The sequence below is a fragment of the Corella eumyota genome, chromosome 7, assembly GCF_963082875.1.
Source record: "Corella eumyota chromosome 7, kaCorEumy4.1, whole genome shotgun sequence".
Classification (NCBI taxonomy): Eukaryota; Metazoa; Chordata; class Ascidiacea; order Phlebobranchia; family Corellidae; genus Corella; species Corella eumyota.
The window spans coordinates 5,816,545-5,831,423 of NC_137496.1; the positions used below are offsets into that span (position 1 = coordinate 5,816,545).

General features: G+C 34.2%; 2 protein-coding genes across 3 annotated transcripts; one reads left to right on the plus strand and one right to left on the minus strand.

Annotated features, from left to right (window-relative positions):
* Positions 1 to 614: 614 nt before the first annotated feature.
* LOC145759128 (cytochrome b-c1 complex subunit Rieske, mitochondrial-like) lies at positions 615 to 3,424 on the plus strand. Its single transcript, XM_082572880.1, has 5 exons — positions 615 to 752; positions 833 to 974; positions 1,598 to 1,753; positions 2,401 to 2,575; positions 3,010 to 3,424. Exons 1-5 carry the CDS (start codon positions 699 to 701, stop codon positions 3,302 to 3,304), a joined length of 822 nt encoding a protein of 273 aa, XP_082429006.1. The 5' UTR covers positions 615 to 698; the 3' UTR covers positions 3,305 to 3,424.
* A 703-nt stretch (positions 3,425 to 4,127) lies between these two features.
* Positions 4,128 to 13,273, minus strand: LOC145759645 (uncharacterized). 2 transcript variants are annotated; one of them, XM_082573492.1, is made up of 10 exons: positions 13,186 to 13,273; positions 11,991 to 12,377; positions 11,094 to 11,286; positions 10,216 to 10,492; positions 9,561 to 9,694; positions 8,876 to 9,026; positions 7,858 to 8,043; positions 6,605 to 6,852; positions 5,130 to 5,306; positions 4,128 to 4,425 (listed from the first exon to the last, which is right to left on the minus strand). In XM_082573492.1, the coding sequence occupies exons 1-10, from the start codon at positions 13,206 to 13,208 to the stop codon at positions 4,267 to 4,269; spliced, it is 1,935 nt and encodes a 644-aa protein (XP_082429618.1). In that variant the 5' UTR covers positions 13,209 to 13,273; the 3' UTR covers positions 4,128 to 4,266. The 2 variants fall into 2 exon arrangements, with proteins under 2 accessions (XP_082429618.1, XP_082429617.1); XM_082573491.1 differs by having other exon boundaries at positions 7,837 to 8,043.
* Between the last annotated feature and the right edge of the window lie 1,606 nt (positions 13,274 to 14,879).

Consider the following 14,879-nt stretch of genomic DNA (forward strand, 5'->3'; position numbering starts at 1 on the left):
TCTGGCAATACGATAAACTAGCCTAAACACACTTAGGTTGTTTTTTAACTGATAAACTTTCGAAATTGTACATCAATTTTAATTAAGTGAGACTTAAAACACATACTTTCAAACTTTCGTATTTGCCTTTGTCTGTAAACTATCGGGTCGTACTAATTACCGCACAGGTCCGCACAGGACCGCACAGGTAACAAATAAACGTCGAAGATCTCATATTAAAGCGCTATTTACCTCACAAAACTTGTATACAGAACGCGTTAAAAGTTTAGTTGGGGATACTGTCTTAATTAAAACCTAAATATCAACAATAAAAAACTTTTTATCAACCCCAGCCCAAACCTTCTTCCGGGAAATGCCCTTAGTAGCCCTAAATAAAGAAAAAAACTCATGTTTTGTGTCATTTTTTATTTTAATAATTCCTAAAATAACAAAACTTTTTTAAATAAATCAATAACAGTTATATTAATTTAATATAGTATTTAATTAAAATAAATAACGAAAAAATTTGTGCCATTGTGACAATGCAAGACTGTTGCCTTAAACTAATTATAATCAACACTCCAATTCTTAAGCTGTGTCAAGGGTCAGATATTCCAAGTTTATAACTTTTAACTAAAACTTTGTTAATTTACGTTGTATCATTTTTTGTTTAGAAAATTGGTTTCAATTTGTTAAAAAATTGAAGACTGTAAAACAAAATGTCTTCTATTGCCCGAACTGCTTTAAGTTCTGCAGTTTCAAATACTGTACAGGTATTGAAATAAAAGTTATAATTTATTTTCGATTTTAAACTTTTTAATTCGAACAACAAAAATATTTTTTTATGGTTTAGATTATTGGCAGCAAAGCTCAACCTGTGACAGCTGCTGTAATCAAAAAATCAACAAAAGTTCAACATCTCCCGAAAAACAACTTAACTTTATCCTCGAAGGGACTTTTTACGGGACAACTTTATGCCACAACCTCCCTGTCAGGTGGAAAGGCATTTATGGTCTAAACATTTAGAAAAATTTAAAACCCTTACCCAGTCTCAAGTTGACTTTCACAGCTTTAAATATTATTGAGCATTTTGCCAAAAATTAACCTACTAACTGTTTTGGGCTTGGCATGAGTTCAAACTGTTTATTATGACTTTTTTTTTGGTGTATATCTTTATTCTCGATGTGGAAAGGTCGAATGCGCAACCTAAACCTCATTCACTCCAACCCACTCTCAAGTTGCCTTTAGCAATTTGGGATATTATATAGATTATAATTGCCCGATAATTATGATTAGAGCGCCCTACTCAAGGGCGCTACAGCATGAGAGTAGTGGAGATTGGACTCACGACCTCATAGTGGTCTAGCAAGTGTTCTTACCGCTACACCACTTAAAATTATTTAAAAAATTAGAAGGCTGATAGGTTAAAAAAGGTTATAACATTAACCTCTTTCTTTAACTTTCTAAATTATAAATCTTCCATGATTTCTTTTTAAACCCCTGTTTTTCTGCAGTAAACCCCATCAAAAGGGTAGTACCAAATTTTTTTCCAAAATGAACCTTATGTTGCAATTTTGTATGAAAAAACACTAAATAAACTTGTTCTGTTGGTTTAAAGGTGCAATGAAAGTGAGATACGCCCATTCTGATGTGACGGTTCCTGATTTCAGTTATTATCGAGTCAATAATATCACACCGGAATCGGGGAAAGACTTTCGTGAAAGAGAACAAATTAGAAAAGAGGAAAACCGGGCTTACAACTACGCAATCTCAGGTTTTTAAGGAATTTTTATGTTTATTTATCCTTGTTTTGGGGATAGACTTTTTAACAGTTTGGATATTTTAAACTTCATGTTATTGCTAAATTTTAACATTTATTTGTTTCGTTATTTTATGTTGACATAATTAAATCCATTATCATATCAGGTTACTTAATAATGCTACAAAGGAAAAAACAGTGGGAATCGTACTCATAACCTCATGTTGTGATGCCTAATGCTGTTAAAGGCTGTGTAATTCTTTCAGATAATTTATTGTATATTTTGGGCATGTTTTAATTAAATAAAATTATATTTTCATTAGCATGATTCAAAGTTATTCTTGTTAATCTCTTGTAATTTTAACCTACATTGGTTATCGTAGCATAACTTACATAGTAATAGGCTGTTTGTTCCATGGCCTAAATGCGCTCAAAATGCTAAAAACGACATTTTAAGCGTTAAAATTTATTTTTGATGGTGGTATTTAAACTAATTTGGAAAATCTTGTTAAAAAGATTCAGGATTTTAAAAAATTAAAAAATCATGGATTTATTCCATTACCCCAGTCTATAACCATTGTAACCTGTTTATAAATTTATGACCAAATACTGCAACAGTTGTGTTTTAATTTAATATTCCAAAACGAAAATGTCATTTTTAGCCGGTCTCTGGATGGGTGGAGTATATCTTGCTCAATCGACTGTTACCAACTTTCTATCCTCCATGAGTGCATCCGCTGATGTCCTGGCTCTCGCCTCCATTGAGGTCCCAATTTCTCAAATTCCTGAGGGAAAAAGCGTCACTTTTAAATGGAGAGGAAAGCCTTTGTTTGTAAGGTAGGCCCAGAATTTACTATTTTTGTTTTCGTTAACAATTTTTAATTTAACATATTTTTTTGTCTTGTGTAAGTCATTCTGATAAAATAATTAAAAGCCTATCATACGAATATAAATTTTGAGAATTTTTATTTGCATTTAATCTAAGAGCATTTTCAGTTGAAAAAGGTCAAGTTTGCTATAAGTTTTTGCCAAACTTTAAAATAACTGTGGTTTGTTGCAGTGGTGGTTAAGGCCCCAACTGCCGTCTTTATATGTATTTTAATGTTTGAATTTTGCTGTTGCCATACTATAGGGTCCTACCCAATATCACCATGTCAATAATATAATATCCAAAACTGGCATAGGTTGTTTAATCTTAAGACCAGAAGTAACAAAGTTATTCCACAACTCTGCCATGAAATCTGATCTAAAAATGTAAAATAATTTTTTAGGCACCGGACAGCTGCTGAAATCGAAACCGAAGCCGCTGTCGACTTAAACGAATTACGGGACCCCCAGCTCGACACCGACCGGGTCCAACGCCCTGAGTTTCTTATTTTAATTGGAATTTGTACCCATCTGGGGTGTGTCCCCATTGCTGATGCGGGTGATTTTGGAGGCTACTACTGCCCCTGTCATGGTTCCCACTACGATTGCTCAGGGAGAATCAGAAAGGGGCCTGCACCCCTTAATTTAGAGGTCCCCGACCACGCGTACTTAAATGATGATGTCGTTCGTGTGGGTTAAATAAAAATTGGGTTCAGATAGTTAATATTTAGAATAATATTTATGATTTTTTTTCAAACTCGGTTTTCGTACAAATTCATTAACGTTCAAGCCTGTCAATAAATTATCTTTTTTCTGTTATACAGTGTTGTTTTTACTTTTAAGCCCAAGAGCTACTAGGCAGACCAAATGGACATTTATCTTAAAAACGACATTACCTATATTTAAGTCAGCATTTTTTTTTATTAAAGGACATTTTCCAAAGAAGGTTTAGGGTAAGAGGGACTTAATCGAAAATGCCTGGTTAGTAAAATGGCATTTTCAGGCACATCAATTTTGGTTAAATGCTATTTGATTATAAGACAGTAATTAAGAATATATATATATATGTATAAAACCAGCAGCTTGGTGTAGTGGTAAGAACACTTGCTACACCACACACGAGGTCGTGGATCCAATCCCCACTGATCTCATGCTGTAGTGTCCTCGAGTAAGGTGCTATAAACGGCATGAACTTGTGCTGAGCCAGCACTTAATTAGCAGCATAATTATCGGGCAATTACAATCTATATAATGACCCAATCTGCTAAAGGCAACTCGAGACTGGGTCGGAGTAACATTTGTTACTCTATGTTTAAGTCTCGCATTCGACTTTACCACATCGAGGATAAAGATATATACAAAATAAATATATTTATATAGATGTGCGAATTAAACAGATATAAATAAAAGTGTTGATAGCAGCTAATACCTCTACATAAAATTTGATTATTGTAGCTTTCCTACAAGGAAAACATTGCAAGCAAACCTTGTCTACTTTCTCATTTAAAACAAAGCACTTAAATCGTATAACAAGATAGTTTATTAAATATGTATAAGAACAATTTTTGTTGGCACTCAAAAAACGGTACAAAATTTATTTCGAGAATCATATTTAAAAAAACTACAGAAATAAAAAATTCAGTACTAAATTTGAGCTTTTTCTAAATTATTGCGGTTTGCAATCTACTTAAGCGCGAAGCTCTGATCATATTTCCAAAGCGACTATCCTTCTCAATTTGCCTATGGATGTCTAACTCGGCGTCCATCCGTTGAGCGTCGTCTTTCAATCGAGTGTTTTCGCTCATCAGTTTTTTAACTCTCTGAAAAATATGCAAAGTTGTTATCTCAAGCCAGTGGCGCGGTGTAGTGGTTAAAACACTTGACTTTACTATAAAGTCCGGGGTTCAATGCTTACAACTTTTACTCTACAGCCTTCTAAAATAAGGCGAAAAAAACGGTACAAACTTATGCTGAGCCAAAAACCGATCAGCAGATCAATTATCAGGCAAAAGTAACTATTAATATTTTAAACTTTCAAAGCCAACTCGAAGTTCGATCGAGGTAACAAATTTTGCGTTATATTTAGGCCGTAAAGTCGGCCTTTTAACATCAAAACTAAGTAGGACAATATAAGGCCGCATCAAACACAAAATCATGGGTTCGATTTCTACTGCTTTTTAGTTGCAAAGCCACCAACAAGCAGAGGGCTTAATTCTACCAAGCCCAAAACCAGTCGACAGAGTTTTGGTTGGTTCAATCCCCACTGAGCTCATGCTGTAGCGCCCTTAAATAAGTCGCTGTAAATGGTACGAACTCCTGCTGAGCCAGCACTTAATCAGCAGCATAATCATCGAGCAATTATAATCTATAATATCCCAAACTCTCACAGGCAACTCGACACTGGGTCGAAGTAACTGATGTTACTCTATGTTTAAGTCGCGCATTCGACTTTCCCACATCGAGGATAAAGATATATACAAAAAAAATATATATACCATTCTTCAAAAAATACAAAAATTAATACCTTTAACAAGTGTTGATTAGTTTCGCTTATTTGGTGGGCCTTTGCTTCCAAGCGCATTTCCATGTTTTTAATTTCCATCTCAGCTTTTGACACAAAGTTCTGACTGGCATTAAGCTCGCGGGTTTTGTCCTTGAGATCTTTTTTAAGCGAGACTATGCTCTTGTGTAGTTTTTCAATCTTTCAAAGAAAATAATTTACAACAAGTTAAGAATTGCTAAGGCGTGTTTTACTTGTATTTTACAAACACCGTTTTACCGAATAGACATTTGTATTTTTAAATGTTATAAATTTTCGTAAATGGTGGCTTTTTTCAATTTTGTTTTTTTGGTAAATGTTCATTTGGTCGAATGGTATTTTGTTATATGGGCATATACCAACATAGTAGAATGCATTAACGAAAATTACGTATTAAAAAAACACTTTTGTTGCGATATAGTTCTGCAATTAATAGGTTACCATTTAATGTAGTTTTTCAATAATTACTCTGGTCTTTAAGTTAAAAACAAGATGATATACTGTTACTATAACCAGGGAACGAAATAACGGGTCGCTATTCGCTAAAAGCGAATCGTTTTTTTTAATTAGCGAATCGTTTTTTACAAATATATTAGAAATAGCGAATCAACAAAAAAAGGTTCAGGCAGTGATAAAACTCTCGTGTATATTTTTAGGATCTATTTTACACCGGTTTCACACTAATTTAATTACATCATCATAATCCTGCGTAAATGTAGGTTACTATAGGGCATTTAATAACAATAACTTTCCATGTTTTGGCAATGCGTAAATTTCGCTCCCGAGATCGTTCAGTTGTTGCGCAATTTTTTAAATGCATAACACAGCCTTAAAAGAATTAAAAATGTTTCGTTTTTCGTGCAAAATATTCTTAACGATTGTTTAACAATACGTTACATTTTAAAAATGCCAGCGCGTCAAGTGTTACAAAAAAACAAAGATTATGACTTAAACCTAATAATTACTCTAAAAATGCGACCTCATTTTAGCGAATTGTTTTTTAAACGTTAATTCGTACCCTGCTATAACTAAAGAATGGGTTTTATAGTAAAAATCGATTCAAGTCAATAAAATCGGCAGCATAGTATAGTGGTAAGAACACTTGCTACACCACCATTATGTCGTGGGTTCAATCCCCACTGCTTTCATGCTGTATCTCCCTTGAGTAAGCGTTATAAACGGTATAAACTCCTGCTGAGCCAGCACTTAATCAGCAGCATAATTACCGGACAATTATAATCTCTATAATATCCCAAACTGCTTAAGGCAACTCAAGACTGGGTCGAAGTAATTGATGTTACTCTATGTTTAGGTCGCGCATTTGACTTTCCCACATCGAGATAAAGATCTACACAAAAAAAATAAAAAAAGTATATACAAAAAAATCATGATAAAATCTGACATTAAATTGTTAAATTTCTGAAGAATTTCAATGGTAAATTAATAATCTTCTGGTTTACCTGTTCTAATAAAACGTTGACCAATTCTTCACTTTCAGGTTTAGAAAGTTGGGTTAAAGTCGACCTCATAAGCCTGACTCGCCTCTCAAATTTAGCTTCATTAGGGTCCATCTCGTTCAAGTCAAGAGGGGACTCAATTTTGCGAGGGGCCAGAGCAAGGGCTGTGTCTGCCCCGGGTAGGTGGATGACGTCACTTGAATGCGCAGTGCGGGCTAAAGACGCGACGCTGCTTCTAGCGGATTTTTCGGCTACAATAAAACAAGATAATTATTTATCGGATTTTTGGTGCAACTAAGAATATTGAATTTATTGTAGTTACTTTTTCTATGTGTGTCAAGATATATAAAGTAACATCTGTTAATTCGGCCCAGCCTTCAATTGTCTTTGGCAGTTTTGGATATTCCAGAATATAAATGACCAATGATAAAATAGTAAATCGTTTTTTAAGGGCCCAGCAAAAGTTTGCTTTCGTTATTAGGCCTAAAGAGGCTTTTCGGCTTAAAATCAGTAGGGATCGAACACAGAACCTCAGGCAGTAAAGCAAAGTTTTTTTTTTATAATATTATTACAAAAAAATTAAAAACAACATGGACATATAGTTTATTTAATATAACTGTAACACTTAGGGTATTATGTTAAAAACTATTCCAAATTGAGACTTTTCGAACCCCCCATTTTCAAATCCGAAACTGCCATTTTCAAATCCGAAACTGCCATTTTCGGGCATATGGTTTCGGTCAAACTTCTATACGTTAAAGGGGAACTCAACAAAAAAATAAGGCCAGCTATTATGTTTTTGTGAAATGTACTAAGTTTAAAACTTTAATCAAAAATCTAGAAATAGAACAAGTTTTATAATAGGCATACATTTTTTTTGTTGCATCTTAACGAATAAAAACACTTGTGTAGTGTAGGACCATCCTTAGGGAAGCTTATAAACGTTTTTATAATAGTTTAACTTTTTTAGAAAACTCGTACCACTTTAAAAACAGCTTATGACCGCATCATAACGTATAGCTAACAAATTCGCGTACAACCCGGTGACGTCATAAAGGGTTTGCCGTCGAAGTTTAAAACATCGAACCAGGCTTAATACAGACACAAAAATATTTTTAATTACAGTTTTAAACTCAGAACAGTTCAAAAAAAACATATAGCCTGGCCTTATTTTTCTGTTGAGTTTCCCTTTAAAACCGTTTTTGGTGATATGATAATAATCGAACAAAAAGAACAGTATATGTTAATTAACTTACGTCGTAAACTTGGTCGAATCACATTCGATCTGCTCCTTTGACCAAGTGGTGGAAATGTTGACATGGTTGGAGCTGTTTTTGCATTCCTGCTCGATATTCTGATGTCGTCTGTCGCAGTCTGCGTACTTACAGGTATTTTGTCCTGTAAATATCCCATGCTCTGTGTATATCGCAAACCGTCCGAACCTGGCGTAAATTAGATTTTTAATTTTAAAAATCCGCTAAGCGGCGCTTTTAAGATAAAATGTAAAACCGCTGGTGGTAAATAGTGTAATAAGGTTTTAAGTCCGGTAGTGTGGCGAACCGGTCATGGCGTTGGACTACGAGCCAAAGGGTTTCGGTTCGAGCCGCCCCAACGTCACACTATTCGCCTTTGAGCCCGGCGTTTACGAATAGCTCAAAACACGTCATAACAGCACACCCTTCCCCAATAAAAAATTTAAACCCATCACCTTAGGATGATATGAAAAAAAAAAAAAAAAAAAAAAAAAGGTTTTGGGCTGGTCATAGCAATAGCCAAAAGGTTACGGGTTCGAGCCGCACCAATGCAACTTTTTTAGCCCTAAACTCAAGCATTTACAGATAACTTAAACAAACACGTTACAAATCCAAACCCGTTTTCAATAAAACTTAGAACCTATTCTAAGGTGATATGGAAAATGGTCAATTAAGTTATAATTCTAACTCCAAAAATTGTAGTGCCTACCACTCTTGGATTCACAACACGAGGTCATTGGTTCGATTACCATTGCTTCCGTGGCCTGGCGCCCTTAATTAGAGTGCTAAAACGCCGAAAGGTTTCGGGTTCGAGCCGCACCATTGCCACACTATTCGCCCTCGAGCCCGGCGTTCACAGATAGCTTAAACACGTCATAACAGAACACCCTTTTCCAATAAATATTTAAAACCTTTAACCTTAGAGTGATATGGAAAAAAATGTATAAAAGGAAAAATGCTGTAATCAGTAAGCGAAACAAAAACGGCAAAAAATAATAACTTATGTAATAGAGCTACTAACCTGTTATTTGTATTCCCTTCAACCCAATAGACATCAAGACATCATGGTTCTTGCGAGCGTACAGCACCAGTTTTTTGCTTACGGAACACGGCATTTGGAAAACAGTGACGTAACCACTGCCGTTGGTTGCGACCTTGGCAAGGTAAGTTAGCTACAAAAATGTAAGTTATTAACTTAATACCAGTCGATTACTCACGTAATGCCTTTAAACTGAAATACATATAACATGCACACATATCTATGTGGGTTATTAGTATTTTTACATATTGAATCGCAAATATAATATAGTTCGGTTAATACTCGAATATAATACGTTTAAAAATATTTTTTGCGGCAGCAATTTAAACAATTAAGATTCTAGGTTTGGTTCCCACTATTGCAACCGAATTCCCTTTTTATAAGGCATTTTCAGCTCTTTTATAAAGTAGTCATTTAATAAACATGTCTACCACTTTATCAGGCCCGAAGACAACTCAACTTTGGGGATCTCAATCTACACACTACTAAATTCCAAAGAACCCAGCCCGAAAACAACTCAACCCTGAACATCTCAATTTAGAGAAAACTTAACTTGGAGACAACTTAACCGAAAAAAAATTAAAAATAAACAAACAATGGGTGTAAAAATGCTAAATTGTCCAGAGAAATGTCTATTTAGCATAGTGTTTGTCTCGCAATATGTTACCTGTGTTTGGTGAATTGACAGTAGTGAGGCCAAATCCTGTTTCATGCACGACAATCTTGCTCTACTAAAGTTGTACACGTCACCGTAATGTAGAAAACACATCGTGGTGTAAGTTCCACTCGATTCTTCCGCCCCTAAAAATACAATTAACGTTTAGCACACAAGAAATCTTTAGTCAAAAATATTTTGTGAAAGAGATGGTGTGATCGCAGAGTTTCTTTTTTTAATTATGTTGGAATTTTTTAATTTGCACGAGGATACCATTATTTTTAAAATTGGTCAAGTAGTTTTTGAGATATCGGGATTTGAAGGTAAATGTTCTGAATAGGGAAAATCTCTACGCTCGCGAGTCACGTGACGCACGACGTCATTGTCGTAAGTTCATATGCTAGCAGACAAAGAAAATAACCTCATTTTGCCCTTTCTGAGCCGTTTGTTGTACTTTTTTTTAATGTTTTTTGTAGAAAACAAACTTTTAAAAGCAAAATTTAGCCATGTTATATAAGTCAGTTGTTACTTTTTAAGTATTTTTAATTAGGTAGGCTGTATTTGAAAAATTCTAACAAATTAAGGGTATGTTGTTAATATTGAAAATTGATACACTAAAATAAAATTACAAAAGAAATATTAAAATAGAATTTAATCCTAGAAATACCTTGTAGTAGATTGTGGAGAGAACCGATAATTGTGGTAACCTCTCTTTCACTTGACGCTGACAGTTCATGATAGTTTACCAGGCTTTTGTATTTCTCTATGTCGGCTGAAAATCTCTCAAACATCCCAACTTTGGTTAAAAGATATTCTAACAAATCCAAGTCGACTCGATTGATTTTCCACACCAGAGAAAGCTCCTCTATTACTTTTTCGAACGTGTCGAGGTCCTCTAATATTAAGTGGCTCACGTGACGTGCCATACCCACAGCAACTTTAATCTAAATATATAGGATTGGTAGTTAGGCCAAGCGATTTAGTAAGCATTTTTTCGAAGCGTTTTTTTTAATTTGAAGTACAACAAATGTATAAGAAATAAAAATATAATTTTTTCTGGGTTATATTTAGTAAAATATTATTAGTGTATTTATTTAAAAGTGTTGAAATGGACGAAAATTGTAAGCCCGCACTTTAAGGTTTAAGTTATATCTTAAAAATACTGACAAATGACCGATAACCATTTGACCGAAAACGCCATTTTATCAAACATTCTTTATAAGCCATTCTTGCCTCTTAAAAATGCCCTTTAATTTTTAAATAGATGTTGACCTAAATTTTGTTAAAATGTTGTTTTCGAAGTTTTGGTTTACAGGCAAATTTCAATTCGATCGATCGTATTTCGGTGTTATTTAGGGATACTCTAATTTCCGCATAACTTTCCCTTGTATTTATAGAAATAGAAACTACAGTAAACCAATATATTATACATGTTACTTAATACCAATGGTTAGGGTAAGGGACGATAAAATTCACATTACGCTTAAGCTGTAAAGTAAAAGCTGCAGTTAGCTCTACGAACTTTATTAAAATAAAAAAATTTACCTCTAACATGTCCTTAAACTCCAACATTCTCGTTCCTACCCCAATGGCATCAAACAGTTCTTTGAGCGCTTTCGTCCCTATTTTTTGATCCAAGGTTGTTTTTCTATCTTCAGATCGCACGGATTGACTTGTTGTCGCTGGGGTTGTTAGGCGCATTAAAGAACTGCGCATACCTTGGCGGCCAGACCTGTACCTGTGTATTATTTTAAAGTTAATTTTTTTGTATATATTCTTATCCTCGATGTGGGAAAGTCGAATGCGCGACTTAAACATAGAGTAACAAAAGTTACTCCGACCCGGTCTCGAGTTGCCTTTAGCAGTTTGGGATATTATATAGATTATAATTGCCCGATAATTATACTGCTGATTAAGTGCTGGCTCAGCAGGAGTTTATACCATTTATAGCACCTTACTCAAGGGCGCTACAGCATGAGATCAGTGGGGATTGAACCCACAACCTCATGTGTGGTGTAACAAGTGTTCTTACCACTACACCACGCTGCCGGTTCTTAGTTTAGAAAAGTAAGGAATTGTTGCGATTCTGTAAACAGCAATTTGTTATCTGCCCATATTACCGAAATCCATTTGACCGAATGAACATTTACCCGAAAACCAAAATTTCGAAAACTATATTTTACCGAAATATAGGTGAACATTTTTTTTTGAGTTTACAGGCACTTGGTTTTCGGTTAAACGTCTATTTGAAAGGTGGTTTTCGGTTATGACAGTAATTCATGTAATCCGATGTCAAAAACAACTGCAACTATACTTATATGTTACTATAGTACGGTAGTATTTTTTAAAATTAAAAACAAAAAAAGTGGCATTGGTGCGATTCGAACAAAAGGCCTCTCGGATCGTTCCCGTTGCAATGTTAAATAAATGTTAACTACTTACTTGAATGGCTTAAGTGGACTGTCTAGATCTCCACGTAGGGGACTCGGGATTGTTACAGCTGGGGTCGTTCTATTTTGCGCCGCCTTCTCTCCTTCCCTTATTGCGACCCTCGATTTCGATGTCGGGGTGTCTTTATTCCGCAAGATAGTTTTTGGGGCGACTTCGCCCCCTAATTTCGGCTCCCGCAGCTTTCGGGGTGACTTCTCCACCCTCGTTTCGTCGATTTTTACACGGGCAGGCATGCTGTCGTCCAAACCGCCGGGGTTGGGTTTCGAACCTGTGCTTTTTACTCGGCGCTCGGGTGAAAGGTTGGGGCGCTGGAGCTGGTTTGAGCTGGGCTTGGGTTCTCCAGTGAATTCCCCGACTACTTTTGGCCCCAAATCGATTCTGTTAATAAGAAAAAAAAATTTTAGACAACAAATTTTTTGTTGTTGTGTTATTTGCGGTTTTAGTAAACAACCTAAATTTCAGTTAAAAATTAATTATTTTACGTTAAAAATAAGCAAAAAAAGCAAGCATTTGGACTATATGTAATAGTAATTTGGCCTTTTGTTGGCGACATGGTTAAAGAATGGCCCAAATTTAAAATTATTCAATTTACTACATCAAAAATTTACGCTCTTAAAACCCATGTTTAAAGTTTAAACAACAATACGGACATTTTCAAATTGGCAAAAATATTTATAACAAAAATTTGTTTTTATGCGAATCACGGTACGACAACAACACTCTTAATGCCATATAACAAAAATTATACGATTTCCTACTACCGTACATAAGTGACGTTATAAAATTCAACAAGACGTGCCATATCTTACTTTGAGCGAGATAGTTTTGGAATAACACAGATGGATTACGGATTACACACGTTGTCGTGTTTTGGGTAAGCGAAACAGTATAATGGCCCTCGCCTAGTTACCCTAGGGTGTTTAGTGTAGGATTACATGTGCTTTCTACTACGGTTTCTATATTGAAGGATTAGTTGTTTCGTATTGTAACGGGAGAGCTTATGTTCGAAAGGCAATAATTATTGTCAAAACACACGGCCTTTTTATATTCTAATAATCCAAAAACACTTTTGCAGATGTGTTTGCGACATTTTTTGACCAATTTGTTGTCTTAGTTATTGGTTTGATGTATTAGTTGGTGTTTACATAATTCAATTCGTTTTTAGAAATGTTACAAATTGACTTACCGTAATTCCAATTTGGAAGCCATTATTTTTGGTATTATCTATGCTATGCTAATTAACGAAACATTAACACAGTTTAAACTTAATTTGCTACAAAGTATTTGAAAAAACAACAGTTTAAAAATATAACTGTAGTTAAAAATCAAAAAAACTATATATATGGTTAAATCGTTTAGGCATATTTAATGTTCAAATTACAATAAACAGTTTAATTTTTTTAAACTATAGTTAACTAGACATAGTTAACCTAATCTAGCCGATTTCAAATTCAAATTGGGCCTTTTTTTTAACTATTTAAACATTTTTTCTATAAGCTGTTTGTAAGTATAGCTTGAACTAAGGCTGCCCAAAACAATTGCCAATATCGGACAATAGCTGATAGCCCAAACCTTTCTTTGTTTAAAAATGATAATTACAAATAATTGAATAGTTTGTTTTTAAATGGGCATTAAAAGACACCTGTATTAATTTTCCTAATTCTTATATTAAATTCCTAATTTTATAAGTTCGTTAGTACACTACTACTCATGACTAGTCCTTTGCAGATTTTTAATAAGTTCTTTTTATTCTCTGTGTTACATATTACAGAAATCTTTCAATAAGAACATTGTCAGCGCTAACTTTTAGGCACGGGTCAATAAATACACATATCTCTACAAGCGGCTATATATTATCACAACCTCACTCAAATACCATGTACTATAAAATACAGCTTTATATATTGACACCTCTACACGTAAAAACATAACACATTATATTGCCCGAACTAAGTTTCTATTTTGTAGATTTTTATGCCCTGATTTCGCTATAGGATAATAAATAACGAAAACTAAATTTATAACTTAAGTCGGCAAGGTGGTTTTAATGGGTCTATATTCTTTACGTATTAGAACGTATTTAATTTTCAATTGCAACGTAAATATAATGTATTTGCTTTATACCTAATGCGCTATTTCGTCGAACTATCAATAGAAAACCACAATAAAATAATAAATCAAACAGGCTTTCAACCTGTACTTACTCTCAGGTTATTAATCAATCTTTCAAAAGTATTTTTATTTAATTGATTTATGACGAAGTTATTAGTTATTTAACTAGTTACCTTGCGAGTCAAATGCTTCTAGCTTCTTAGATTGTGTTTGCTTTTTTCGGCTTCTGTTAAGAGTTTAATCAGAAACTAATATTGACCTAAAAGTAATATAAGTCAACATTTACTTATATTTAAATTTTGTAAATTATACATTAATTATAATAACAAACCTTAAAAAATCAAAAACTAAAATATATTTAATACGTGTACGACTTTATGGTATACAATAATACGTAAAGACTAAAATGCGGTCTGCACTGTCCCTTTAAACTTTAAATACCGGGTATCTTTGCTTTCAGCAAGAATAGAACGTATTTTGACAACACGACGACCGAATAGCTGCCTAGAATCGATTCCTGAAATCCAAGATTTTGCTCCGCCCTTTTTTTTCTGATTTTGATTACTTCTTTTCTATCCAATGTTTGGTCGGGTTAAGATGTTAGTTTAATATAAAAATATAAAACTGCTTTGTATATCGCCCCTTTTTACAAAAATTGATATTTGATATTTATAGCAGTTTGATAACTTACATAAAGCTTGAAAATTCTTGATAAAAAGCTCTTTGCACGAGTAAAATAGAGGCGTTTTTACATTTGGCTATGATATC

What these genes read in the sequence shown, in the direction of transcription:
- LOC145759645 (XM_082573491.1), bottom strand. Translation starts at nt 13,208, where the DNA reads ATGGCTTCCAAATTGGAATTACG. An exon ending in AGTTTAAGGACATGTTAGAG is followed by an intron (nt 10,493 to 11,093) that starts GTAAATTTTTTT and finishes CTATATATTTAG; the next exon opens with ATTAAAGTTGCTGTGGGTAT. An exon ending in TCTCCACAATCTACTACAAG is followed by an intron (nt 9,695 to 10,215) that starts GTATTTCTAGGA and finishes TTGTATTTTTAG; the next exon opens with GGGCGGAAGAATCGAGTGGA.
- LOC145759128 (XM_082572880.1), top strand. Translation starts at nt 699, where the DNA reads ATGTCTTCTATTGCCCGAACTGCTTTAAGTTCTGCAGTTTCAAATACT. An exon ending in TTACAACTACGCAATCTCAG is followed by an intron (nt 1,754 to 2,400) that starts GTTTTTAAGGAA and finishes TGTCATTTTTAG; the next exon opens with CCGGTCTCTGGATGGGTGGA. An exon ending in GGAAAGCCTTTGTTTGTAAG is followed by an intron (nt 2,576 to 3,009) that starts GTAGGCCCAGAA and finishes ATAATTTTTTAG; the next exon opens with GCACCGGACAGCTGCTGAAA.